Here is a 27905-nt window from a genome sequence, read left to right on the forward strand (position 1 = left end):
TAAGCTGCACACTTTATTTATTTATTTCAGTGTGAGCTTTCACAGTCTGCTTCCTCAGATGATATGGATTACATCCAGAAACACACATGCTGAAATCAATCTGTTAAAGTTGCTACAATTCTTTCTTTCTTTCTTCCTTCCTTCTTTTTATTTTTATTATATAGGTTGAAACAGACTAGCATGGCTATCTCTCTGAAAACTGATAGGTAACCATTTGCCTGTGCTCTATCTAGCTTGCCTCTCCACTGAGTTCCTGCTATCTCTGTCCTCAGCGTGTGCTTTGAGTCTTCTTTGCTTCCTCTCTCTTCATCTTCTCTTTCTCTCTCTCCTTCTTTCCTTCTGACTTTCAGGTTCAGACTAGACAGTTACAGTTGTGTGTCATTGGAAACAGAGCTTGCTTAAGTATTGAAAGAGATCTGTTTGTCATACCACTGCTTTCCTTCAGCTCAGTATCTTGAACTCGGTGGACTGTGATTGGGCAGTAGAGGATAATTTTTAATTTAACCCTTGGCATTTCACTTGATCTGTTTTTGTCTTTCTGACCTCTTGTGCTCTCTGCACCAGCTAATGCACTTTCTTGCTCTCGTTCTCCCTTGCTCACTTCACCTTTACTTTCTCCTCCACTGATTTCATTTCTGGTCTTCTTATGCTTATAGTTTCCTGTGGTTTCTGCTCTCCTTCTGATCACAAACCCTGAATCCTCATGTAAAGGTCATCATCCTGTGCTACAGAATTACACTGTAAAAGTGAGAAGCCATGGTTTCTTCGCCTATGACCGGATATTGCGTGTGGTTTCTCTCTTACTCAAATTCTTAATACTCCCTGGTAAACAAACAGGGTGTGTGTGTCTTCCTGAATTGGGCAGCATTCAGAAGAAAAGGCTGATAACCTAAAATGATGATGATAAGTTACCTTGTACTGCCAAGCTCTACCACAATTTAAAGTATATATATTTGTTCTTTAATTTTTATTTTTATTTTGTTTATAACCTCCAAAATTAAAACAGAATTCAGCTTCAGCACGTTTAATTTCTTCCTTGCAGCTTTGTCTGTGCTCTGTCTAGCTTGCCTCTCCACTGACTTCCTCTTATCCCTGTTCTCAGTGTGTGCTTTGCATCTTCTTTGTTTCCTTTCTTCTCCTCCTCTGTTTCTCTGTCCTTCTCTCCTTCTGCCTCTCAGGTTCAGACTAGACAGTTACATTATGTGTCACTGGAAACAGAGCTTCCTTAAGTACTGAAAGAGGTATGTTTGTCATCTGCTTTCCCTCCACTTGGTATCTTGAACTTTGTGAACTGTGATTGGGCAGTAGAAGGTAAACATGGGCTTCATTTACAAGTCTAGTTATCCAGCCGCTTATCTCTGAGGAAATCATATTGTGGAAGCAAAACCAAAGTATAGAACACAATTTGCTTAATGTCTAGGCTGACCCTCAAATTCATGCATTTCCCACACTTTTTTAAATCCTCTTTTTGCTTTTTCAATTTTTTTCATCATCTTCTCCTTCTCTTTTTCGTTTCTCTCTCTCTCTCTCTCCCTGCTGCACGTTCTATCTCACTGCTCTCTCCTCCAGCTGCATTCCTGTCTGGGCCACCATTTTTTTTCTTTCTCTGCACTCTCTTTGCTTGCATTCTCCACTTGTCTCAAATGCTTGGCATGTCTTTGCTATCTCTTTATCTGCCTTGCATCTCCTGTTTTCTTCTGCTTTTCCTTCTTCTTTCCCACCAGTCATTTGAGCCCAAATGAAATGTGTACAGATTTGATAAACATGCACTCACTGTTATCACTATGGGGTACTTTTTTTAATCTAAAATTTAAATTCTTATTTGGGACACAAGCAGACCCACCCCCCTTTTCCTTGCTACATCTGGTTCTGTTGCTTAATTCCTTCTGTCTCTACCTGGAAGACATCCAGTCAGAAAACAATGTCTTCAAGTAGCAGAGCCCAGGAAAGTAGAGATCTCTCCATGCAATGACAATAGTTGAGTACCACTTCTTGCCCCCTCTGGCAAAATTTCTGGCAGGAGGATGTTTTGAAAACACATGTGCTTGTCTAGTTTGGGCCTCAACTGTCAACTATTATTGCCTGCTTGCCCTCTTTTCTCTTCTTGCTTGCATGCTTAATGCCGGCTCATCTCTCACACTGCATTTTGCTTCCTCTATTTTTCTGCCTTTTATCTGCGAGGAAAGAAACAGGAGTAAATGAGCGAAAATGAGAGCATTTTCCTGTTTGATGTTGTTGGGTTACACACAGTCACGTTATTGAGGGCAAGTGTGGGTTCTTCTATTATGGAGTAATGTCTGTTCCTCCTTTCCCTCTTATATAGTGATTCCCAGTCTTGGGTCCCCAGATGTTCTTGGACTTCAGCTCCCAGAAATCTTGGCCAGCACAGCTAGTGGTGAAGGCTTCTGGGAGTTTTAGTTCAACAACATCTGGGGACCCAAAATTTAATCTAATAGCAAATATAGAGCCTCGACATTGCATTCGTAGTGTCCAATCACATGGTTCACATAGTGATTGCACAATCCATTGTGTGGTTCATATTGGGACCATTGCATGATAAACTTGCAGAGGTGCTTTGGGGATATTACATCCACCTTTCCAGGATTTCGTCTGCCGCTTATGTTAAACTTAGACTTAAGCAGGTGTGCAACAGGGTTTCAGCTAATATCTTCTCAGTTTCTTAAGACTCTTATTCCTTTTGTTTGCATACTTCCTTTTTCTTACAATCTTTCTTCTTTATCCAGATCTGACATGATGCAATTGCCATTTCTTTGATGGATTCTTGGCTTACATGATGGATCTTTTTTCTATGGCTTCAATCTCTTTCTTTTCTGGCTCCATCCTGTCACATTGCACATTTTCTCGCTTATTTCATACTACTTAGACTTATGCAATTTCTTTCTCATACACTGTTTCTATGCACAGTTCTTTGTTTGCTCCTTTTCTTTCTTTCTTTCTTTCTCTTTCTTTCTTTCTTTCTTTCTTTCTTTCTTTCTTTCTCTCTCTCTCTCCTTCCTTCCTTCCTTCCTTCCTTCTTCTTTCCTGTCTCTTTGTCTTTCTCTGTCTTATTAAACACATTTCTAACATTTGCTTTTTTAAAAAAATATATTTTGTCTAAGGAAACAACATAAAATTAATTAGGCCAGAAGCTATAATTATTATATTATTATTATTATTATTATAATGAGTGTACCTTCCAAAATCACATGATTCTAAATGCCCTTATTCCTGCCTTACTTCTGTAGCCAATATACGCACTACTCATTAATCGCTCTGCCCATCTTCCACTTTTTTCATACCACGATTCTTCAGAGCTTTTATCCACCTCGTAAGTGCAACAGAGGACCCACTTTTAAATCTCTAACCCCATACACCCAGCCTTCTATTTCTTCTCTCTAGTGATTCCACTTTCTTCCTCTGTTTTATTCTTTTTCCTTCCAGTTCCTCTCTGGCTCTTGAAACAGAAACCCTTTTTAAAAATACACCAAACATTATGAGACTTCTGTTTAAGTTGGGGTGCAATTCACTTGTGAACCTAAACCTGAACAGACCGAAGACTCCCTGCCCTCATTTCTCGTATCTCCATATCTTTTACTTGCCTTATGCCTATTGCACCTGCTCACTTTCTATCTTCCTTTTACCTGCTTGTTTTGATACACTAATTTCTCCTTTTTGGCTCTCTTGATTTCTCCCTGCCATTACCTTTCTCTTTCCTGTCTCTTTCTTCTTCTCTCCTCTCCTCTCTTTCTGGGCCATTTCCCCTGACAATACAGATTGGATGTGATTAAATGGGCCTGTTTGGTCCCTCTTCTCATTCAAGCATGAATTGGTTGAAGTAGTTCTGTTGGATTCACTCCTACATCCCACTGACAGCTGGGTATGAGTGTACGTTTCGTTCACTGTACCCAGAGTGCTTCCTCAGGTAAACTGAACAATGGTATAACAGAATGTGGACACACGATGAAAACATGAGTATCCCTGTGTCGAATAGCCATGTTTGTCTCTTCAGTGGTGGCAACAAAAAGGGGTCCTATGGCACATAATGGTCTAACACTTTTATGATGTTGCTTTAGGGATTAAGGGAGCAAAGGTGGCATTTGACTTTGTTGCAGGACTTTGTCCCTTGGTTTTCTATGTCAGGTGATGGCCTCCTCTTGTTGGTGGGTAGCCATGATAGATTGGGGAAAACTGCTGGTAAGAAAGAACAGGCCTATCACCCCCATTTAGTCATAGATCTGATGAACTCGTATCTGCGGCTACAATAAATCTGTTAGTCTTCAGGGTGCTACAGGTGTCACTTTTCTTTCTTCAAGATACCTCCCTGGGTTGTTCTTTTTTTCATATGCTGGTATCAAAGAAATCTATTCAGGCTGAACAGCCTGTTTTCAGCCCATGCCACTGCTGTATTGGTTGAGTTATAAGCCTGCTCCATCCCATTTCCATTTTCATCTGCATCTTGTCGAAGAAAAAAAATTGTGTGAACATCCTCATTTAAATGTTTATTTAAACACTGGCGGCTATGTTGTCTAGAAATATGTGTTTATGGATGTATTTTCTACCTCCAAAACTGTTTTCAAACATGATTTGATAGTTTTGTTTGTGTCAACAACTGTGGCTGGCTTTTAGAAAAATGTTGCATCTCACAGGTAGTAACTATTTTGTGAGGTAAGCATTAATCCAGGAGGTATAGATCAGGTCAGTTCCTACTGGTACATGTTCACAAAGATCAAGTTCCTTAATCATGCATATTCTGTGGTCATGTGCCTCCACTCACTCTCTCGCTCTCCTTGTGCTTTCCTACTGGTTTCCTATTTTTTGCTGAAATTTTGGCTCACTTTTTCTGCTCCTTTGTGCATGCTTCTTTACTTCCTTTGTCTCCATCAATATGTGGCTATCTCTTTCCTTTCTTGCTGATGCTTCTGGCTTGTCCATTTGTTTCATTTGTCTCTCTGTAAACACTCTATTTCTCTGCCCTTTTCAACTTTATCTCAGCCTTCTTTATCCATTTTCCAACTCTGCTTGTGTGTGTCCACTCTCCCTGCTTCCTTTCTCAGGACTGATTTACTGTATTCAACTCTCAGGTGCAGTTATAGAATAGGAGAAATAAAGTTTTAAAAAAATCTGTGAAGTTCACTTGGACATATCACTCCTCTTGGAAAATGGAGGATGGGCAATAGTGTGTGTGGATGAATAAATTCTGTATGGGACATTTCCCCTGACAAAGGCAACGTTGAAATGTAATGGGAACTGCCTTATATTGTTAGGAACAACTTGATACTGAAAGCACATTTTTCTATCCTGTTGGCTTGAATATATAGGCTAGTGTGATCTTTGGAGCATAAGGGAAATCACACAGTTTTTTCCCTGCTCTGACAGAAGCCCTATAGCATACACTGTCTCCCAACCAGTGTGAGACTGGTTATGCAATGGGGAACGTGGTGAAGACTGGAGAACCCTACATGGCCTTGTAATCTACAAGATGCAATGCCATATACTGTACGTAGTTTTAATCTATTTCCTCATTATGATTGTGTTACTCTTGTCCCTCCCCCATTATTTTTTAATAGACCTGAACAGATGCTTCCCTGCATTAGTATATGAACTGTTACACTACAGTGGCACACTGCTAACTCCATGTTTAAATTTGCAAAGTCTATCTAATGGTCTGAATGAGACCATGCTAATCCCCAACCTTTCATAACCCCAATACTTCCTCTTCTGGCCATATTATCCCTCCCCAACGTCTCCAAAGAAATGCTTGGTGTTGCAAAGTTACCATTCATGTCTCCTAACAGGAAACACCCCAGAGATGGAAGTATCAAGACAATACTAAATTAATCTCATAGAAATATCAAGACACAGAAAAGAATTGACTTTACAGTAGCACAGGTGTATATTCAATATTCAGGGCACATAACAGAATATAATCCACCATTCTTGTTTTTATTTGCAAATCTTGCTTGACTTGGCAGCTTTTCAAATACTTTGTGACATATTATTGTATTTCCTAATAAAAGGGAGCTGCATTGCACTTGCGTTCGAAATGTTCTTTCTTTTCCTTCAGAATTTGTAGTGTTTGCTGGGCACCTATTCTCTGGGTAAAAAGGTGGGGGACTCTCTGTGCCCATGCAGGGTTTGCTTTGCTTGGCATACATTTACTGGAAACTAGCACTGTATAATACTGTACTTTAAATGATTTACATATATAGAAGCCAAGTTTTTCAAAAAATCTCATGAACAGTTACAAAAGTTTGTCCTGAATGATCTCTAAAACAGTAAAAGCTACAAATATGACACTTTGGGAGGATCCTGCTGATGTTCCAGCTTTAAAAAAAAAATTGAAATGTTGTATCCTGAGATCTATTCCTCCAGAGCCTCAACTGGTCCTACTAATAATTAGTTTTTGATAGTGTACTGTAGATAAATTTCAGTTCATTACAAAATCCTTCTGTTTTGGTTGCAAACTCTAAGTAGTTATACAGATTTTTTTAAAAAAATCCCCCTTAGATATCTGAAACAATAACAGCTAGATACACATGAATTTGCACAGCTAAATCTGACTGTAATCTCAAATGCTTCAATTTATTATGCTGATGAAGAAGACAAAGAAGATGAAGTCGAAAAACTGATTTCCCCAGAACCTCAGTTGGGTCCACTGATTTTTAGGTTTAAATAGTACCTGATTACAACCAGGGAATGTCGTGGCACTGCAGGTTAAACCACAAAAGCCTCTGGGCTGCAAGGTCGAAAGACCAGCAGTTCAGATCCACGCAACGGAGTGAGCTCCCATTGCTTGTCCCAGTTCCTGCCAATCTAGCAGTTCAAAAGCATGTAAATGCGAGTAGATAAATAGGCACCACCTCGGTGGGAAGGTAACAGCATTCCGTGTCTAGTCGCGCTGACCACGTGACCACAGAAACTGTCTAGGGACAAACGCTGACTCTACGGCTTGGAGACGGGGATGAGCACCGCCCCCTAGAGTCAGACACAACTGGACTAAATGTCAAGGGGAACTAATTGGAACCACTGGGTGAACTGTTGTGTGTGAAGCATGTCATATAAATTGCAACTGTGCGATTATTTCCCTCTGACTATAAACTAAGCGCTCACAGAAAATATTTTCTATTCTCACAGAGGATAATCTCTTGGGGAGCAGCCCTACAAATGGAGGCTACATTACTTAAGATAAGCATTTCTCTGAGGCCCCGAGGGTTGCCACACCTAATACTTTAGCCCAAGGCTACAATTTAGGGCTTCGTTCCTTGAATTTCAAGATTTGGCCCTGAGATGTCAAAGAATCAGATACTACGATTCATTTTGGAATGCTGCAGATAATCTGCAGAGATCTACCACTAGATCACAGGGGAATATGGGGGCTGGGGGAGGGCTTAGAGAGATCTGCCAATCTGGATCATTGCATCCTGGGCCATTTCCCTCTTGATTTTCCAATTAGAGGAAGGGGCTCCGGTTCCAGGTATTGATAAGGACTGGGGCCCTGGGAGCCACAGCAAGTCAAACACATGGGGAGGGAGGGATCTTCTGAGAGTGAACAGGATCCTGGAGCAGAGTGAGAGCGGAGATGGCAATATTGAGGCAAATAACAGTTTGTGGAAATAGTTCCTGATATTCATTTCCATCTTTCTGGCAAGTCCACTGTGGCTTGTATTCAGGAGGGCTCATGGCATTCTTCAGACACCGTTGTTTTTTTTGTTTGTTTGTCTGCTTTTTTGGAGAAAGCAAATTTGTGAAATATATCTACACTTTCTTAGTACATATGTAGGTATAAGTACTGCAGTCACAGAGTTTTTTAAAAAAAGAATAGAAAAGGGTTTAAGTTGCTTTGGGAATAAGACCTCTGTATTAAAATGGAAGGTAAAGTTTGGTATGCCTTTTGGTGATTCGTTCTGCAGAAATCAGGGTCATGGAACATTAGGAAATGCAATGTGAAAATAGATGGCTCTTTCTGTTATGGATTACTAAATAATATTTGTCTTATTAAATAGTCTGTGCATTTTATGTGTTATCATGTCTTATCTAACTTATAATGACCCAAATAGATTTTTCAAGGTACAGTGGTGCCTCGCATAGCGATGTTAATTCGTTCAAAAAAACACATCGCTATGTGAAACCATCGCTATGCGAAACACCATTTCCCATAGGAATGCATTGAAAACCGGATAATCCATTCCTATTGGAACGGATTATCTGGTTTTCTCCCCCCCCCCGCGCGGCTTGGATCTGACCCCCGGCGGCTACCTCAGCCGTGGCTGGACTCCCTAGAGTCCGGCCATGGCTGGGGTAGCCACCGCGGCTCGGACCCAAGCCGCGCGGGGGAGGGTGGTGGGATTGGAATGCCTTTCAGGCATCCCGGGCTTGGATCCCACCCGCCGCCAGTTAGGGTAACCGGCGGCGGGTGGGATCCAAGCCCGGGATGCCTGAAAGGCATCCCAATCCCACCACCCTCTCAGCCTGCCCCCACAGCTTGAATCCAAGCCGTGGGGGGATGCTGGGAGCGGACACCCCCCCACCCTGCAGCCGCCGCTTGAAGCCTCCCCGCGCTGCTTTCCCCAGCCGTTCTCGGACGTCTCCCCGCGGCCGCTCCGAAGCGCCCGCCCGGAGAATGCCTGCAGGCTGGCCGGTGCTTCGGAGCGGCCGCGGGGAGACCTCTCCCGCGGCCGCTCCGAAGCGCCGGCCAGCCGGCCGGCATTCTCGGGGCGGGTGCTTCGGAGCGGCCGCAGGAGAGGTCTCCCCGCGGCCGCTCCGAAGCGCCCGCCCGGAGAATGCCTGCAGGCTGGCCAGCACTTCGGAGGGGCCGCGGGGAGACCTCTCCCACGGCCGCTCCGAAGCGCCCGCCGGGGGCCTATGGGGGAAACATCGCTATGCGAGTTTCCTCCATAGACAGCCTCGCTATACGAGGCAGTAATTTTCCCGGGAAACCCCCTCGCTATGCGAATTCATCGTTAAACGAGGCATTCGCTAAGCGAGGCACCACTGTATGTGAGATCTTGAAGGAGGGGCTTTACCAGTGCCACACTTCCAGGAGGTTTCTCCCCTTAAAACATCTTAAAATTATCTATTTGACCATGTTTTACCTAGATTTTAGGTATATCACCCTGTTCCAGTTCAGACCATAACCTGGCCTGGGTTCCAAGTTTTCATTTTCATGTTATAGTACATCCCTAGCACTTATAGATACAAGGCAAAATCTATGGTTGTTGTGGGTTTTTCGGGCTCTTTGGCCGTGTTCTGAAGGTTGTTGTGAGGATCTCCTCTGAAGCCCCTATTCCCCCAGGCATTCAGTAGGTTCTCGCTCTTCTTCTTTCTTTGCTGCCACCAGGTATTGCTGCTTCAATACCATTCAATCAAGGAGACACATGTGCTTTTAAATTTTAAGTTATTTATTAGATCAGGGAAGTTCACATAGGATTATTACTCAATAGGTAAATCACAGGTTGCTAATCACTTGTATCTAAGTCAATTCTACTTTAACTTTAAAACTCTATTAGCTTTCTGTTCCATTCAGTGTTCTTACAGGCCTCTAACTCTAAGTTCAATTTTCCAAGTTTCACACTGTCCCTCAATCACAGAATCTCCCCTCATACTCCATACACCAACCTTTATATCCAGCTCCTCCCCCTTGGCTCCACCTTCCATCCTCTCATTGGCTCCTACTCCACTGTTCTGCTGTGATAGACAGGTGAGGGCAGGGCTGTTCGCTACAGTTGTTCTTCCTGACCTTTCACCAGTCTCTGTGGCCAGCATCTTCAGAGGACTGGAGTAGGAACTCAGTCCATGCTCAGTTCCTACTCCAATCCTCTGAAGATGCCAGCCACAGAGACTGGCAAAATATCAGGAAGAACAACCTTCAGAACATAACCAAACAACCCGAAAAACCCACAACAACCATCACATCCCGGCCCTGAAAGCCTTCAAGAATACGCAAAATCTGTGGTTGAGACCAGCTCCTTTGCAAGAAAAAAATGCTAATGCTGCAGTTGAGAAAAGCCCTGTACTTTTCACTTTCATGCAGGGGTGAAAGATCCTCTTATCTCCAAAGAGATTTACGAGGGTGCCGGAGACTGGGATGAGTCCGAAGTCCAGACAAACCTCTGACTGCTGAGCAGAGCCCTTAGGTCTCAGCAAGGTCCTGTCTAACCCTTCTTCCTCAAAAGCCAATCTCCTTTATTAAGAAAAACAACACACACAGACAAATTCATGAGTTATACTCAGAATAATCTGGCTCTAAAACTTTGGTAGCAAACACACATGGCCAATTAGACGTTCAGCTAGTCTGTACAAGAACCAGTGCATGCAGATCAAATCATTACTGCTTTATTGAAAAGAATTGCTTTAGAAAAGGTTTCAGTTGATGGTAAAATAGTTCAGTAGGTACATTTTCATATCAAGACAAACAGAACACCCCCCTTCCCACTCCAGCTATAAAAATAAAGAAATGGAATTATGCTAACTAATAAAAAGCATAACACAGACCATCTCACGTGTCTTGGGTCTTCACAGGCTGACGCTAGATGAAATCCAGTTGACTTCCATCAGTCCATGGTAGGAAAAATAGTCCATAGCAAAGTTATAATCCATTATGGGAAAAAGCACGTGTCTGACCTTTCTCAGTCCAACTCCATCTTTTTCCAACTTCTCCCAACTTCCTTCTTCTTCCCAGAATTCTCATAAGGAACACCCCCTCCTGGGTCTTGTTGTCCCACCTAACTTTCTCATGAGAGCTTGAGAGTTGTTATCATGTTTTGTGGCAGAATTATTTTGACTACGAAAGTATCTGCTCTCTGCTCATCTTAGCAACGAGATAACCAGAGAGCGAAGCTTCTCTGAAACAGCATGAAAAACTTTCCTACTACAGAGCAGACTTTAAATCAAGATGGATGCTGTCAAGACAATATTATGACTACAAAACCCATTCTAGCATCTCATAAAAACACAGATCATCACAACTGGGTGGTAAATTGACAAGATAATTATTTTCAGTGGTGGTTTGTGATGTCTTGAGACACTTTTTTTGGGAGTATGAGTAAATTCATACTCCTTAAAATCATTAGCTCCATTGACTGTGACCCATGCTTACCATCTTCTGTTCTCTATTCCAAATTGATCCTCCTCTTCTTCTTCTTCTCTTTCTCTCTCTCTCTCTCTCTCTCTCTCTCCTCTCTCTCTCTCTCTCTCACACACACACATATATACAGAGAGAGAGACCCTTCTCTTAGCTAGAGAAATGGGTCACCTCCCTCAAGCGCTGATCATTTCCCTATTAAAGTAATCCTATAAGGGTAGGGCCCAGACCTTTTGCTGTCCGAAATAGTGCAGTAAATGCCATCTTCTCACTCCCAAACCTGAGCTGTGTAATAAGCCAGGCAGACAGTTTCACAAACCTCTCTCTTTATGGCCAGGAGGACAGAGAGAGAGAGAAAAGAGAGAGGCTTGTAAGGCTGTCTGCCTCACAATTTGATAATCAAATACTTAAAGCAATTAACTATTTGTTGTTCTTGGGGGGTGGGGAATCTGCTGTCTCAAGCAACTGCTTCATTCTTCTTCCTAAAAGGAGCCACCCTGTTCACCCAACAGTACTTTCTGTGAACTTGGTATTTAATGCCACACAACTCAGGCACTGACACAACCTAATGACCTAACAAGATGTTCAAATCTCTTGATCTGAGCATCTCAATCTTGCCAGAAGACTTCTTGTTCTGGGAAGAAGACTGGAGCATCTAAGCTCCTAAATTTGAGGGTCCAGAATATGGTTCCTCTTATCTGGAAAACAGTGTTCCAGCCTGTTTTCCCAAATGTGTGTGTGTTTGTAACCTGGAATGAGTAGCAGGAGGTGGATTCTATGGATGTTTTGTCTTCTTGACTGTCTCCAAAACCATCATGAACCACCAGCAGTTGGTGTGGTTAGCTGAAAAGTTGGCATTGAGAGCTCTATTCTAGAGGAAACATTATCTTCTTAGAACTAATACCAGATTTTGGAGTCTGTGGAGGTTTTGTGGCTTTCTGCATCACCCCCATCTAGTTGTACACAACTGATGATTATGGTTGCTTTGGTTTTCTTTGACCACAACTTGTTGTGCTCCTGGGTATATGACCACTCAGGTATGTAAAAACGAATGCAACCAGCACCTCATTAAGGTATACCAATTTGCCACCAAGACTAAGGGCCTTTCCAGATTGGTATGTGGACTGCTTGTTTGGATCATTGTTGGCGCAGTTTGGTTCCAAACAAATTCCAGTGTGCACACGTTTCTGCTTAGATCAATCCATCCCTCCCTTCAAGAGCTGACTTGCTCTTTTTTTAGGACTGTGTTAGGAGCCTTTTTTTGTATGATTAAACATGTTCCTAATTATACATTTGTCTAGGGATTGTTTGCTTGCAGGGATTGTTATTTCACACCCAATGGGAGCTGTGGGTGGAGATATCTGAAGTGACAACCCTGTGACCTATTCGGTGGCTTGTGGCATTAAAAGGGAGGAGGGGGGGGAACCCTCAAGAACACAGCCAGATAGCCCAAAAAACCTGCAACAACCATTTCTTCTATATCCTTCTTCTTCATTTTAATATCTCCCCAACCAATTCTACTACTATGCTAGGTGGATGCATTGCTGTTTCAATGTGCCATTTTACTTTATTTAACAACAACGGAAATGGGAGACACCACAGTCTGCTGAATGATGGGTCCGAGAAAAGTCAGAGAAGGGGGCTGTGTCAGCTCCATGACTTCTGCCCCCATAAAGCAGAGCAGCCCCAGCTGAGAAGTTAGGAAAAAGGGGATCACCTGCCTTCCATCACCCCATGTTTTCCCCTCTTGCTGCCACTGTCCTCATTGGCCGTTATCGTCTTTAGTTAAGGTTGCCCTTGACATTTATTCCAGTTGTGTCTGATGCTAGGGGACGGTGCTCATCCCCATTTCCAAGCTGTAGAGCCAGCATTTGTCCGTAGACAGTTTCCGTGGTCATGTGGCCAGCACGACTAGACACGGAATGCCGTTACCTTCCCACCGAGGTGGTACCTATTTATCTACTCGCATTTATTTACATGCTTTCGAACTGCTAGGTTGGCAGAAGCTAGGACAAGCGACGGGAGCGTCCTGTGGATTCAATATTACGACTGCTGGTCTTCTGATCTCTCAGCCCAGAGGCTTCCGTGGTTTAACCCGCAGCGCCACCACATCCCTGATTTACCTCATTACTCACAAGTAAATCAAGAAAATGCATGCACCTTTCCATGATTTCCTTCAGGCAAGTATAAACCAGTAAGAGAAATCTGCCCTTGAGTTCTAAAATACTGTTCTCAAGTGTTATCCAACACCTCCTGATGATTTTTGGCACCGATTTTTACTGTGCACCGCTTGGTCCGCCTTGGATTTTAACCAACCCCTAAATAATGCCCCAGGTGCGACACCTTCCCCCTCTCTCCCGCACTGACAGTCAGCCCTCCCTCCCCCCTCCAGGTGATTGTGATTGAAGGCGACTTGGTATCTTGCGATTGGTCCAATCTCTTCCTCGGGGGCGGGTGTACTCACGTCTATCTTTTTATCATGGTTGGGTTTTTTGATCCCGCCTTCTATGGTGACGCAGCAACCGTTGATTGGTTCTTTTCTTTTGCGTATGAAAGGAGGGCGGGAAGGCGGGATTCCCAGCGTGGTGTATTAGTAGTTAGCGAACAGAGTGCCGGCTTAAGCCTCTGAGGCTGACGGTTCGAATCCACGCTCAGCCAGGGAAACTCATTCGGGCAGTGGAACTGGTAAAAACCACTCCTTAACTATCTCACTTATCTTGAAAACCCTATGAGGGTCGCTATAAGTCGGTTGCGACTTGATGGCACAAACACACACATACACACATGGAGGGATCCCAGCTCAACCACTGAAGCAAAGAAAAGACTGCTGGGCTTGCGAAGGAGCTGGAGCTCGGCTGCATGGACACACAGGAGGCAGCGTTAGGAGGATGAAGCACGCCGCCCAGATCTCCGCTAAGGACTGCGAGCCGCCCTTCTCCAACTTTAGCTTTGAAAACCCCTTTTAAAAACAAGTTTTCTGTCTCGAGGTTGGCTCTCATTCTCCAAAGCAGCAGAAGCGGCCAACCTGACCCCCCAGATCATGCCGGAGGGAAACTCTCTCGTCAGCCCTCGGCAGCATAGCAAGGAGGATCCTCCAGCGAGCGCCAATGGAGATGTCCACAGAAGCTCGCATTAAAATATAATTGTTACATCTTTAAGGTGCCACCCGTTTTTTGTCTTGTCTTCTTTCTTTGGATTTCGCCTGATATGCTTCCACCCTCAGGAAAGTCTCCAGCTGGCCACCTGCAACCGAAGACCTGGCTTGCTTTAGAACCACAGCGCCTGTGTGGTTCTGAAGCCGTTTCTTTGAGCGCCTTTCTTTAGAGTTTTTTTTTCACCAAAAAAAAGCAAAAATATTGTAGTATCTTAAAAGACCAAAGGATTAATTTTCCTTTCCCGTCCCACTGGGTCTCCTTGTTGAGTTGAAAGCTTTTATCAATGTCCTACCGAGTGGGGCTACTCTACCCTCTGCCGCAGGTATAGCTCTATGCGCCGCTCGAACTCTCTTCTCGCGAGAAGAGGGCGGCTTTCCCCCCCCTTTCCCTGTTTGCTTCGAACCCGCGTCGGCGGTTCTCCGAGCAATGGGAGCGGGGAGGTGAGAATGAATACGGGGAGGGGGGCGGGATCGATCGCATCCCCCCGTCCCCGCTCCGGATTCTCCTTGGATTTGTCTCCTCCGTCTCTGGAGGGGGTGGGGTGGGGGCGATCAGGCAGCGTTTCAGGCCTGTGGCCATTTTTTTGTGGCTTCGCCTGGGGGGGGGGGGGGAAGGCTCTGTGGGGGAGGGGCGACCTAGATAGGCTCCTTTGCGGGAGGGGGCGGGACTTGGAGCAGCCACGCCCCCTTGCCCCCCCACACGTCATTCAAAACCGGGGGGTTCTTCCGGATCCCAGGATAGTGGGTGGGAAGGAGGTTCTGGTCGCTCCCCTTTCCTTGATGGGTTTAGTCTGGCCTTTTAGTCCCCCCCCCCCGGCCCTTTTCTCTCATTCTTGGTTTCCCGGGTTAATTAATCCAGAATAATTATCCCCACACGACCCCCCCATTCCTTTTTATCACACCAATCTAGTTTTGGACCTTCCTGGTTCAGTGGGCAAAGGTGTAAAAGCAATGGGTAGCGGCTGCCTGATGGGCTTGCATGGAACTGCAAGGCTTGATATACGGGGGAACCTGGGTTTTAGATCCCCGCTCAGCCCCAAAGGTTACAGTGGTGTCTTGCTAGACGATGATAATCCATTGTCTACCGAAAAGCATTTCCCCATTGGAATGCATTGAGACCTGTTTAATGCGTTCCAATGGGGAAGAATCGTCGTCTAGCGAAGATCGGCCATAGGAAAGCCACTTTGCGAATCGCCGATCAGCTGTTTAAATCGCTGTCTTGCGAAACTTGGGTCCCGAAAACACCCGTTTTGCGAGCGCGGAGGGAGCTGTCAAAATCGTTGTCTAGCGAAAATTGGTTTGTGAAACAGGGACCAAACATTGTCCAGCAAAATGCCCCCATAGGAATCGCTGTTTTGCGAATCACTATAGCGATCGCAAAAAGTCAATGTCTAGCGAAAAAACTCATGCGGGGTAACCGTCTAGCGAGGCACCACTGTATTTCGTCGCTTTCATTTCGCTGTGAATTTCAGTACTCATCCAGGTGACTGTGTTCAGTTCTGGATCCAGCACTTTGAGAAGGATGCCAAGAAACTGAAGCAAGTTCAGAGGAGGGCAACAAGGATGATCAGGGGGTTGGAAACCAAGCCCTACGAAGAAAGTCTGGCATTGTTTAGTCTTGGGAGAAAACTGAGGGGAGATATGATAGCACTTTTGAAATATTTGAAAGGTTATCATTCAGAGGAAGGGGCAGGATCTGTTCTTAGCCATTCCAGAGTGCAGGACATGTAATCAAGCTACAGGAAGCCAGATTTAGGATAAATGTCAGAAAAACCTATTAACTGTTAGAGCGGTACAAGAACGGAACCTTGGGAGGTGGCGGGCACTCCCACGCCGGAGGCATTCAAGAGAACATTGGACAACCGTCTGTCAGATTTGCTTTGATTTGGATTCCTGCACTGAGCAGGGATTGGACTTGATGACCTTATAGTCCCCCTTCCAGCTCTGATATTCTATGATGCTACGATGTAACCTGCTTCACATAGGCATTGTTGAGTGTGGGACAGAGAATCAGAGCGCTCTGAAAGACTTTTAGGGGGAACAACAGAGAGTGAAAGAAGAGCCTAGAGGTCAGGGGATCAGCAGATGGCTTTGGGACACATATTAGGAGCCATGAATTGTATTTAAGAAAACCATTTCTTGTAATCTTCTGGTATTGGAGCTATTGTTTATTTCCTGGTTTATTAGGGAAGTTCTTCCCAATTTCTACTTAACCTATAAGATAGTGGTTTATTCTCCTTATACTTTGTACTGATTGTACCTTTGGTTGATTGGATTCCATTGCTGTTACATACCTTGAAATTGCTGTGGGAGATGTAATTTCTCACAAGTGTTGTTTAAATCATCTTGGCCAACTAAGCAACCTCCTGATATATTGGATCACAGCTCCCATCATGTCACAGCTAACATAGCCATGCTGGCTGGGATGTTGAGATCTATGGTCCAGTGCAGCAGTGTGTATGTCAAGTTGGAGACCGCTGGTCTAGAAGGTGATGGACCAAACTGGACTTCTTTGAGTTGATTTCAAATAGCAAGTCAGGTATAGATTTCTTTGATGTTTAAAGAAGTATTGCATCCACTCCAGTCAATGTTCTGTTTTTTGCCTTGGCAAGCGAGATGGAAGTTACTGAAGCAACTATCTCTGGACTATTCAATTTATGGAAGATGGCTAATAAGCTGGAAATGTACTTGTCCTTCCTCTTACAGATGCCCCGTCACTGCTCTGCCACTGGCTGCTGCACCCGTGACACACCTGAGACACGCAACCGAGGCATTTCCTTCCATCGGTAAGAAGAGCCTATGCCATTTGGCTCTTCTGTTGTCTTTCATGTATAGATCAGTGATTGTGTTAAATTGGAGACAGGCAGAGGTTAGTCTGATGTTTTGCCTGGGATTGTCGCATACCAGATAATTGCTTTCATGAAATAAATAATGAGGTTTTGAGAACATTTTTCTTGTGTCTCTGAAGAAAGCATTCACAGCATTGCATCTGCATTTCCACCTTGCCACTCTGTCTCACATCCTTGCCGTTTTTACAGTTTGCCGAAGGATAACCCCCGGCGAGCCACATGGTTAGAGAACTGTCGCAGAAAGGACATGACAGGACAAGGTCTCTGGGATCCTGCCTCCAAATATGTTTACTTTTGCTCCAAGCACTTTGAGAAGAGTTGCTTTGAACTGGTGGGCACCAGGTAGGTCATCAGAAGATGACAAAGCATGCAAGGACAGGTAGAATAAAAACAGGCAGATGTGGCCACAGCTGGTCAGTGACTTAGGATGGGATGGGAAGATGGTTTAGTGAAGTTGCTGCCGGGAAGCTGAATCCACCTATAACTTCCATATTTTTAGAGGGTTCATGCAGAGAACATGGGGAAGAGAAGTAAAAATGAAGGCCAGAAAAGAAAACAAGTCTTGAAGGCAAGAAGATCTACCGTATTTTTCGCTCCATAAGACGCACCTCTCCACAAGACGCACCAGATTTTTAGGAAAAGAAAACAGGAAAAAAATAATTTGTTTTCTTCTCCTAAAAATTGGTGAGCCTTATGGAGAGGTCCATCTTATGGAACACACCCTAGGACCCTTTGGAGGCTCACCCTGCCCCCCCCCCCCCGGGGTCAGAGGGTGCGAAATCGCCAGCTTCTGGGACTCTTCTGAAGCTTCCCAAGCCTCAAAAGAGTTCCAGAAGGTGGCAATTTTGCCCCCTCTGGCCCGGCGGGGAGGGGGGAAGGGTGAGCCTCCAAAGGGTCCTAGGGTGTGTTCCAGGACCCTTTAGAGACTCACCCTGCCCCCCCGGGGTCAGAGGGGGCGAAATCGCCACCTTCTGGGACTCTTAAGAGGCTTCCCAAGCTTCCAAACACTCCCAGAACCTGGCGATTTCGCCGGCGCTGGCCCCGTGCGGGGGTGGGAGGAGCGTGGCAAGTGTCCTGGAAAGCTCCCTTGGACCCTTGCGACGCTCCCCCCACCCCCCACGGGGCCAGGAGGGGTAAAATCGCCAGCTTCTGGGAGTGTTTGGAGGCTTCCCAAGCTTCCAAACACTCCCAGAACCTGGCGATTTTGCCGGCGCTGGCCCCGTGCGGGGGTGGGGGAGCCTCGCAAGGGTCCTGGAAGGCTCACCCGCACCCTTGCGACGCTCCCCCCCACGGGGCCAGCAGCGACAAAATTGCTGCCTTCACTCCATAAGACACACGGACTTCCCCCCCACATTTTGGGGGGGAAAAGTGTGTCTTATGGAGCAAAAAATATGGTAATTTAGTTTATTCAGTGTCACCAATGTTCAGTTGGTAATCTCATTCCAGTTGAGATTTTTAAAAATTCCAACATGAACAAACACTGAGAAAGTACACCTTGACAAATCCATGTTTAAAAATGAGAGGCTTTTGACTTGCGACAGTCAAAGTGACTAGTTCTTGGGATAAATTCTGTCAGCACCAGGAGTAGAAGATTCATGTGATAAATGAAGAGGCTGTCTTGTCCTCTCACATGGATAAATACGCTTGACAAAATAAAGAAGGTCTGCATGAATATGTATATGGAGGCATTAGAATGAGCTAAAACAGCAAGTCCTAGCTGTGAATTCTACTTTGAGTCACTGAAAGTGAATGGACAGTAGTGGGCAAAGTAGATTAGCAGTCTACCAAAGTGAAAAGCAGTTTCATATTTTTATAGGAAAGTGAGCAAGCAACAGACAGAGATTGCAGTAATCAAATTAGATTATTTCGGTTGGCTTCTGGGGATAAACCTGAATATACATAACATGTAAGGACTGGGCATGTTTTGGACCTTGTATACATAGAGATACTTGCACAGTGATCTGGTCAAATAATATTGCAAAATGGAATATATGCTGGCACATTCCAGATTCTTGGAGCTCTCAGAAAATCTAACTCCTCCTCACTGGTCCAATCTTCGTATTACAATAGGAAGCTGTATCCATGGGGAATTGGTTCCAAGCATCCCGCAGATGCTGAAAATGGTGGATAATAGCAAATGCTACACATAACATTGTAAAAGAAAAAAATACAGAAGAAATATTTTCACATATATTACCAGAGCTGTCCACTAGAGGGAGCCTGACACTACGATGTGTATTCTGAATAGATAGGATGGTCTCTGGCTTTCGCTTGTGGCCATTTCAGGTAAATTCATATTTCTCGGTTTTTTTTCTTTTAATATTTTTTATATTTTCAGAATGCAGATAAGTGTCACTGTGGATACGGATCTGATGGATATGGGGGTCCTACTGTACAGTATTTCATTCTGTAGTGAAATGCCAAGCTAGTCGAGTAGCTGATAATTTATGAATCTACTTCCTTTCTAGTGGTTACCATCGGCTCAAGGAGGGGGCTGTTCCCACTATATTTGAGTTTCATGCCAAACCACGCCAAAAATCAAAGCTAGGCAACTCCAAACTTGCAAAACGTCAGCAGAAGCAGAGGTGAGTACTGCCTTTCTGCCCTTGTGTGCACTTCCTGTGAAAGGTGTTCTATTTCTCTGCTGTGCAGTCTTCTGCATGCTTTTGTTGCTGTTCAGTTGTTAAGTTGTGTCCGACTCTTTGTGGCCCCATGGACCTGAGCACGCCAGGCCCTCCTGTCTTTCACTACCTCCCAGAGTTGGGTCAAATTCATGTTGGTCGCTTCAATGACACTGTCCAACCATCTCCTCCTCTGTCGTCCCCTTCTCTTCTTGCCCGCACACTTTCCCAACATCAAGGTCTTTTCCAGGGAGTCTTCTCTTCTCATGAGATGGCCAAAGTATTGGAGCTTCAGCTTCAGGATCTGTCCTTCCAGTGAGCACTCGGGTTGATTTCCTTCAGAATGGATAGGTTTGTTCTCTTTGCATTCCAGGGGACTCTCAAGAGTCTCCTCCAGCACCAACTCAAAAGCATCAATTCTTCGGCAGTCAGTCTCCTTTATGGTCCACCTCTATACATCATACATCACTACTGGAAAAACCATAGCTCTGACTATGCATACTTTTGTTGGCAAGGTGATGTCTCTGCTTTTTAAGAAGCTGTCTAGGTTTCTCATCGCTTTCCTCCCAAGAAGCAGCCATCTTTTAATTTTGTGGCTGCTGTCCCCATCTGCAGTGATCATGGAGTCCAAGAAAGTAAAATCTGTCCCTGCCTCCATATCTTCCCCTTCTGTTTCCCAAGAGGTGATGGGACAGTGGCCATGATCTTAGTTTTTTTGATGTTGAGCTTCAGACAGTTTTTTGCACTCTCCTCTTTCACCCTCATTAAGAGATTCTTTAATTTCTCCTCACTTTCTGCCATCAGAGTGATACCATCTGCATATTGGAGGTTGTTGATATTTCTTCCAGCAATCTTAATTCCGGCTTGGGATTCCTCCAGTTCTGCCTTTCGCATGATGTATTCTGCATATAAATTAAATAAGCAGGGAGACAATATACAGCCTTGTCATACTCCTTTCCCAATTTTGAACCAATCAGTTGTTCCATAGCCACTTCTAACTGTTGCTTCCTGTCCCACATATAGATTTCTCAGGAGATAGATAAGGTGGTCAGGCACTCCCATTTCTTTAAGAACTTGCCATAGTTTGCTTTGGTCCACACAGTCAAAGGCTTTTGTGTAGTCAATGAAGCAGAAGTAGATGTTTTTCTGGAATTATCTGACTTTCCCCATAATCCAGCGCATGTTAGCAATTTGGTCTCTAGTTCCTCTGTCCATTTGAAATCCAGCTTGTACTTCTGGGAGTTCTTGGTCCACATACTGCTGAAGCCTACCTTGGAGGATTTTGAGCATAACCTTGCTAGCGTGTGAAATAAGTGCAATTGTACGGTAGTTGAAGCATTCTTTGGCACTGCCCTTCTTTGGGAATGGGATGTAGACTGATCTTTTCCAATCCTCTGATCACTGCTGAGTTTTCCAAACTTGCTGGCAGATTTTGGTGGGCAGTGCCTAAAAACTATGGATGGAGACTCATAACATTGTACAGGAGGCAGCAACAAAAACCATCCCAAAGAAAAGGGAATGCAAGGAGGCAAAGTGGCTGTCGAACAAGGCTTTACAAATAGCAGAGAAGAGAAGGGAAACAAAATGCAAGGGAATAGGGGAAGTTACAGAAAATTGAATGCAGACTTCCAAAAAATAGAAAGGAGAGACAAGAGGGCCTTCTCAAATGAACAGTGCAAAGATAGAGAGGAAAATAATAGAAAGGGAAAAACCAGAGATCTGTTCAAGGAAATTGGAGATATTAAAGGAACATTTTATGCAAAGATGGGCATGATAAAGGAAACAAATGGCAGGGACCTAACAGAAGCAGTAGACATCAAGAAGAGGTGGCAAGAATACACAGAGGAATTATACCAGAAAGATCTGGATGTCCTGGACAACCTAGTTAGTGAGGCTGCTGACCTTGAGCCAGACATCGTGGAGAGTGAAATCAAGTGGGCCTTAAAAAGCATGGCTAACAAGGCCAGTGGAGGTGATGGTATTCCAGTGGAACTATTTAAAATCTTAAAAGACGATGCTGCCCTTCTTTGGGAATGGGATGTAGACTGATCTTTTCCAATCCTCTGATCACTGCTGAGTTTTCCAAACTTGCTGGCATATTATGTGTAGCACCTTAACAGCATCGTCTTTTAAGATTGCCTTTTAAACTTGCCTTTTAAACTTGCTTGTTGGTGTCATCTCTCCTTGGGGCTTATGGGCCTACAGCAGCTGCGTACTCAGTCTGGTTGCTTTGCTCGTCTCCTGCTTGACTCTCCTTCGTGCAGTTGTGCAAGAGGAGGGTGGCAGATCTTCCCCACTGCGGCCCTGCCTTGACTCTTGTTCTTGTCCTCTCTCACAGCTGTGCTCCTTGTCCGGAGGAAGAGTCGGCTTCCTTGGCCATGGATATCTCGTGTTTCCCTGCACAGGAGCTACCAAGCCCTGGGGCTGCTCCCACTAGCGGTGAGCCCCGAAGCCAGCCTGTTGTCCCTGGGCCGGAGTCGGAGCACTTGGCTACCCTGTCAGACATTCCCCTGGAACAGTCGCCCGTTGCCACAGGCCAGGAAGACGCTTCTCCTTCTCCAGCTCTCCCGGAAGCTGTGGATCCCTCCCATCCGGTCTCCCTCTCCCTTTACATGCTGCGCCTCCCTCCCCCAGCGGGTGCCTACATCCAGAACGAGCACAGCTACCAGGTGGGGAGTGCCTTGCTGTGGAAAAGGCGAGCCGAGGCCGCGCTCAACGCGTTGGGGAAAGCCCAGCGGCAGCTGCAAGCCTGCCGGAGGCGAGAGCAGCGTCTCCGCCTGCGCATCTGCGAGCTCCAGCGCGAACGGCAACCACACAGCGCCAACACCCATCGAGGGCTTAAGGAGCACCTGCAGGTCTTTGAACTGCAGCTTCTCAATGACCTTGAGTAACCCTGGGTTGGGCCAACACCTGTGTTTTTTCCTGATTGGCAAAGTCATAGCCTGGAGCTGTATCCTTCTGTCAGCCGAGCTGTGTCAGAGCTTGAGGCCGTACGAACTGGTGTGCCACTCAGCACTTGCCTCCTTCCCCTTTGTGTTTACTCCCTACTTGTAAATAAAAGTTGTTTTGTATGAGTGGGATGCTCCCAGCTCAGCTGTAAATATCTGGTGGCTTGTGGACAGATTGATGACAGCTTGGTGCGAGAGCATATCGTTTCTATAAAGTGGCCGTTCAGTCTCACTCATGGGTGCTTTAGGCTTAATTGGAGGGGGGTAAGCTTCTTGAAATATAGGGCAAAAACCCTCTGTTTTGTATCTTCACTTTTGCTGTCATGTGCCATCACATTGCCTGCAACGTATAGTGGTGCCTCGCAAGACGAGCGCCCCATTTAATGACGAAATTGCATCACGACGAACTTTTTTGATAGCAAAAGTGATCGCTTTACAATGGTTTCAATGGGGGAATTTTGCTTTGCGATGATCGGTTCCCTGCTTCAGGAACCAATTCTCGCAAAACGACGATTTTCGGCCAGCTGATGGGCGGTTTCAAAATGGCCGCCAGGTAAAAAAAATGGCTCCCCGCTCTTTTCTGGGACGAATTCCTCGCTGCACGGGCAGTGAAAATGGCTGCGCTATGGAGGATCTTCACTGGACGGTGAGTTTCAAGCCCATAGGAATGCATTAATTGGGTTTTAATGCGTTTCTATGGGCTTTTTTATTTTGCATTACGACATTTTCGTTCTACAGCGATTTCGCTGGAACGGATTAACGTCGTAATGCGTGGCACCACTGTATGGCGATCCTATGAATGAAACGCAACCTCTTTTAGGCTTCATTTAAGGAGTCCTATTCAATGTACCTTTCCTGTATAAGGATCACCAAATCCAGCAGCTGGATTTGTATTTGAACTATAAGAAGACTGAGAATGTCATTCTAAATGGATAAGGGGCAAAATGGGGTTGCACTTGTCTTTCTTCCTACATTTGCAACACCACTCACCTTGGGAAGGAGAGCATTTGAACCAAAGTGCCCCAGATATCTGAACACCATCATGGAGAAGGGAATGAAAGAACTATCCTTCTAGCTCATCCTCAGTTTCCAGCTAGAATTGACAGAGAAGAGTCAAAGGCAACTTGACTAGTCATATTAAATGGTCCTGTGACCTCACATGCCAAGGGTGCGGTCACTTGGGAAAGTGTATGATCCTCTAAATAGGATTGCTTTAATAGTAAACAACCTGGTGTCTCCCAGAATTGTTGGGCCAAGGTTTGTTTGTTCCAAGCCACTGGTTGTGCTGATTGGCACTGAAAGTAATCCAACATTTCTCAGGGGTACTAGGTTGCCTGTAGGTTAAGATCTGGTTCTGCAGTGAAATGTTTACTGAGCCAGCAGGTTGTAGCAAATTAGCAGGGGCCCCTGAGCACACATTTGCAATGGAGAATGTACCTAACCTTCAAGACACTTTCGCACTGTGACTGATTCCAATGGCAGAGGTATGTCCAAGCTTTAAATTGCTCCCATTCAAATCAGTAGAATAAATTGTTATTGGGTGGATTCATGCTCCACGTGTGGGCATACCTCAGTCTTCCTGCAGCGATTACTGGCAAAGCAAGAGATCACAAAACAATTTGCATGTGAATTGAATAAATCCAAGGCATGAGAATATGCCGGTTGACCTCTGCCTGCAGATCAAGCTGGTGCTGAAGAGAGGCCAAATTAAAGTATCTTTCATAATCAGTTGACAATGTTATTCTGTGATATGCAATGGAAGGTATAGCAAAGTCTTTGCACCTAATGTTTTTATTCTGCAAAATGCAAACAAAATACTTGTGCTTGAATAAATACAAAACTAGCCTGATAAAAAGTTCTGAAAGAGACTAGGACCCCGCTATCCACAGGATCGCTATCTGTTGATTCATCTGTCCGCTGCCTGAAAATAGTTAATAAAAAGCCCACAGAAATGTGTATGAATAGGTGTATTCATCAGAATGGGCCAGTAGAGGGAGCCACAGACCAATGTATATGGATCCTTTCCATGTTTTTCAACATCCGCGGAATGCGGTCCTATTGTATGTATCTAGTTATTATTACATTTACACCCAACTTTAGTGCTCAGTATCCCTGACAGACTTTTTAAAAAATAACTTAAAATCACATTTAGCAAAATAAAAATAATAATGTAGTCAGGTAAGCCAGCTGTAAAACCATTAAAATCAAGTAAACACGTTAAAACCATTGAAGTCAGCAAATAATGCAGTTTAAAAAACAACGCAGCAGGGCAGGTTAGTAAACAAGAATAATAGAGACGTTCCCATATACCATCCTATGGGAAGGGTTGCCACGATTTTCCATATTCAGCCAGAGCAATCTACCCCACTCCAAATTAGACAGCACGCTATAACATAATATTAGGGATGTGGTGGCGCTGTGGGCTAAACCACAGAAGCCTGTGCTGCAGGGTCAGAAGACCAAGCAGTCGTAAGATCGAATCCACGCGATGGAGTGAGCATCCGTCGCTTGTCCCAGCTCCCGCCAACCTAGCGGTTGGAAAGCATGCAAATGCGAGTAGATAAATAGGGACCACCTCGGTGGGAAGGTAACAGCGTTCCGTGTCTAAGTCGCACTGGCCATGTGACCACGGAAGATTGTCTTCGGACAAAAACGCTGGCTCTATGGCTTGGAAACGGGGATGAGCACCGCCCCCTAGAGTCGAACACGACTGGACAAAAATTGTCAAGGGGAACCTTTACCTTTACCTTTTACTATAACATAATGGACTACAGTGTCCATTATCCCCAGCCAAGCTAAACTGCTGTGAATGAGAGCTGTAGTCCGGCACATCTGGAGGATCCTGCCCCCTTGTGGTGGGGGGGGAGGAAGGACGGCTCTAGGGCACCTTTCCTAGAAAGCTGGCCTCTTCTGGCTGTTGGGAAAGGACGGACGGTCTTACCGCTGGCGCCGCACATCTGGCGGGGAGGGAGCGGCAGAGGAGGACGCCAGCGGTCGTCTTACTTCTACTTTCACTTTTGTCCGGCGAGGGCGACCAGGAGAAAGAGGGCAAGTACGTTTCCTTCACCATCTTACCTTTTTCTGCCGAATTAACCCGAGCCTTAGGTGTCCCGGGGGGGGGGGGCGGGAGAGAGAGAGAACTTAGCCCCAAAGAGGCTGCGTTTTCCCTTGGCGGTGTGCGTTCATTTGCTTTTGTTCCCTTGCTCCCTCCCTCTGGGTTAAACAGGTGCGGCAGGATTATGAAACGACGGGGGGGGGGGAAGCCTGCGTAACCGTTGTGTCCCGACCAGCTAGCAGTTTACCGCAGCCCTTTCAACCCCCCCCCCCCCTTTTGAGTCCTTTTTCGGAGAAAGACAGGGTAAAAATGTTTTCAATAAATAAATAAATTGGCAGCGGTAGGGGGGTGGAGGAGACAAGAGATCCGCCCGCTTTCTAGGCTTGCCCCCCCCCCCACAGCCCGGCGTTGTTTTCTCGCCTCTTTCCATCCTCGCCGCCTTCCGCGATTCCTTTCTGACCTCGGCCGCCTCTCTTCTCTCTCCTGGATCCATTCCCACGTTTCACGTGGCTCAGCCTCTCGCGTCTGGGCGCCTCCCTTGTTGGCCTTGCCCTCTTTTAATCCTGACATGAGGAAAGTTACTCTCTCTCTCTCTCTTTTTTTTTTTAACTTCAAAGTGGGTGCAAGTCAGCGGAAAACGTCCCCACAAACCTTTTGGGAGTTGCAATAAGAAAAAATTAACTTTGCTCGCCTCTGTTGTTTCCATCCGGCAAGTGATGGTTGTCCTGTGCTGTTAATCCTCTTCTAAATTAGAGCAACACTGGTAGGGATTTCAAGTGATGATCAAGGAGTGGTTTAGCACTGCCATGCCTGGTCAGTTTCTATGGCCAACCAAGGATTGGAACTCAGGTCTCTTGAGTCTCCGCTATGCTGGCTACCTACAACAAAAGTCCTTCTGGGTTACAGTGTACACTCCCTGTTTCAGCCCCCTATGTCTGTTTCCCCACTGAGCATGCTCAGTCCTAATTAAGTTGCTTTGAGTCCCCTGACCAGGTGTTTCACCTAAAGTTGGTTTACTTTCCATTTTTCAGCTACAGAAATGGCGACACCCATATCCTATCTAAACCAATGGACATTGAGAATATGATCCTTTTCTGTGGAGATGCTCAGACTGATCTTGATGCATTCTTAAGGTGCCCTTGCTAAAACTTAAAAAGTGGGGGATGCATTTTGCATTCGTCTGTTATTTTTATACAATTAGTAAGGAGTGTTTTCATGGCAACATCACTGTCCACAACCTAGGTAGAAAGAATATATTTTTTAGAAAATCAGAAGCAAAAGAAACTGGCACTTTTTATGAATCTGATGGTGCAACATTTTTTCCACTGGGCTCTTTGTTTATTTAGGAATCTGTTGATGAGCCTTGCAAACACAATTTTGCAAAATGAGTCTCTTCTTATTCACAGTTACGGTATATAGCAGACAACATGGGCAAGTGTAATGGCAGCAAAATGCTACAGTTTGTGCAGCCAGGCCCTCTGCAACAGCACCAACACAGAAATTGCTTGTAGAACTGCAAAGTTCAAGTGTCCTTTTGAATTCAATTTCAGACAAAAATCCAAGATATCTTCCTCAACTGGGTAGGGCATCCGTAACATAGAAGGATCTGCTCCACATGCAGAATCTTCAAAGCCCTAGAATAAAATATCAATTTCATATACATTACATGAATTCACTATGTGGGTTCACCCCTCCAGCACAACCATATCGGAATTATACCTACTAGACCATTTTGGTGAGCGCTTTATCAGTCTAAGTGGCGGCAGCAGCTCTGCCCTCTTCAACTCTCCTGCTCTTCCTGATTCAAATCTTTTACTCACAGCTCTGCTCTTTTTTTTAGTTCCATCCCTTTGGGCTGAACCAATATTTTATAGTGGTTACAATGTCACAGACTTATTTATTCATTTAAAGTATTTTACCTCTGCTTTTTGGGTTCTAACATAGAAGGTGCCACTCAAAATTAAAAGGGCTGATGAAGGAAGCAAACCAAGAGGCTAGTTTGTAGTTACTACATATAATAATTGCCCTTGCAGTAAGAGGAGGGGATACCAAATTCCTTAAAAATAGTTCTGTGTCTGGTCCTTGGAGTGGACCAGGCTGGTCTTCCTCCTGTTATACTTCTTGGAAAACTAGAGCAGGGACATTTGTCCCTGGACAACGATAAATGTGGAAGTTGCCCCATTCAACTCTGCCATTGC

At 45.0% G+C, this 27905-nt stretch overlaps 2 protein-coding genes across 8 annotated transcripts in view; both read left to right on the top strand.

Annotated features, from left to right (window-relative positions):
- The first annotated feature begins 14584 nt into the window (after nt 1-14584).
- On the top strand, nt 14585-22805 carry THAP7 (THAP domain containing 7). 3 transcript variants are annotated; one of them, XM_020808246.3, is made up of 5 exons: nt 14585-14675; nt 16941-17020; nt 17273-17425; nt 19552-19668; nt 22043-22805. In XM_020808246.3, exons 2-5 carry the CDS (start codon nt 16941-16943, stop codon nt 22593-22595), a joined length of 903 nt encoding a protein of 300 aa, XP_020663905.3. In that variant the 5' UTR covers nt 14585-14675; the 3' UTR covers nt 22596-22805. The 3 variants fall into 3 exon arrangements, with proteins under 3 accessions (XP_020663905.3, XP_020663906.3, XP_072860544.2); XM_073004443.2 differs by lacking the exon at nt 14585-14675 and adding an exon at nt 15505-16773; XM_020808247.3 differs by lacking the exon at nt 17273-17425.
- Nucleotides 22806-25443: 2638 nt separating this feature from the next.
- LOC110086936 (olfactory receptor 6N2) overlaps nt 25444-27905 on the top strand; it is a 30823-nt gene continuing 28361 nt past the window's right edge. The window contains exon 1 of one of the 5 annotated variants that reach the window (XM_078378022.1): nt 25444-25700. The gene's annotated coding sequence lies outside the window, so the exon portion shown is untranslated. Of the gene's footprint in view, nt 25701-26100; nt 26841-27905 lie in introns of those variants that run through there. The other 4 variants (XM_078378023.1, XM_020808207.3, XM_078378021.1 and 1 more) reach the window with 4 other exon arrangements.

Source organism: Pogona vitticeps, chromosome 6 (genome assembly GCF_051106095.1).
Source record: "Pogona vitticeps strain Pit_001003342236 chromosome 6, PviZW2.1, whole genome shotgun sequence".
Lineage (NCBI taxonomy): Eukaryota > Metazoa > Chordata > Lepidosauria > Squamata > Agamidae > Pogona > Pogona vitticeps.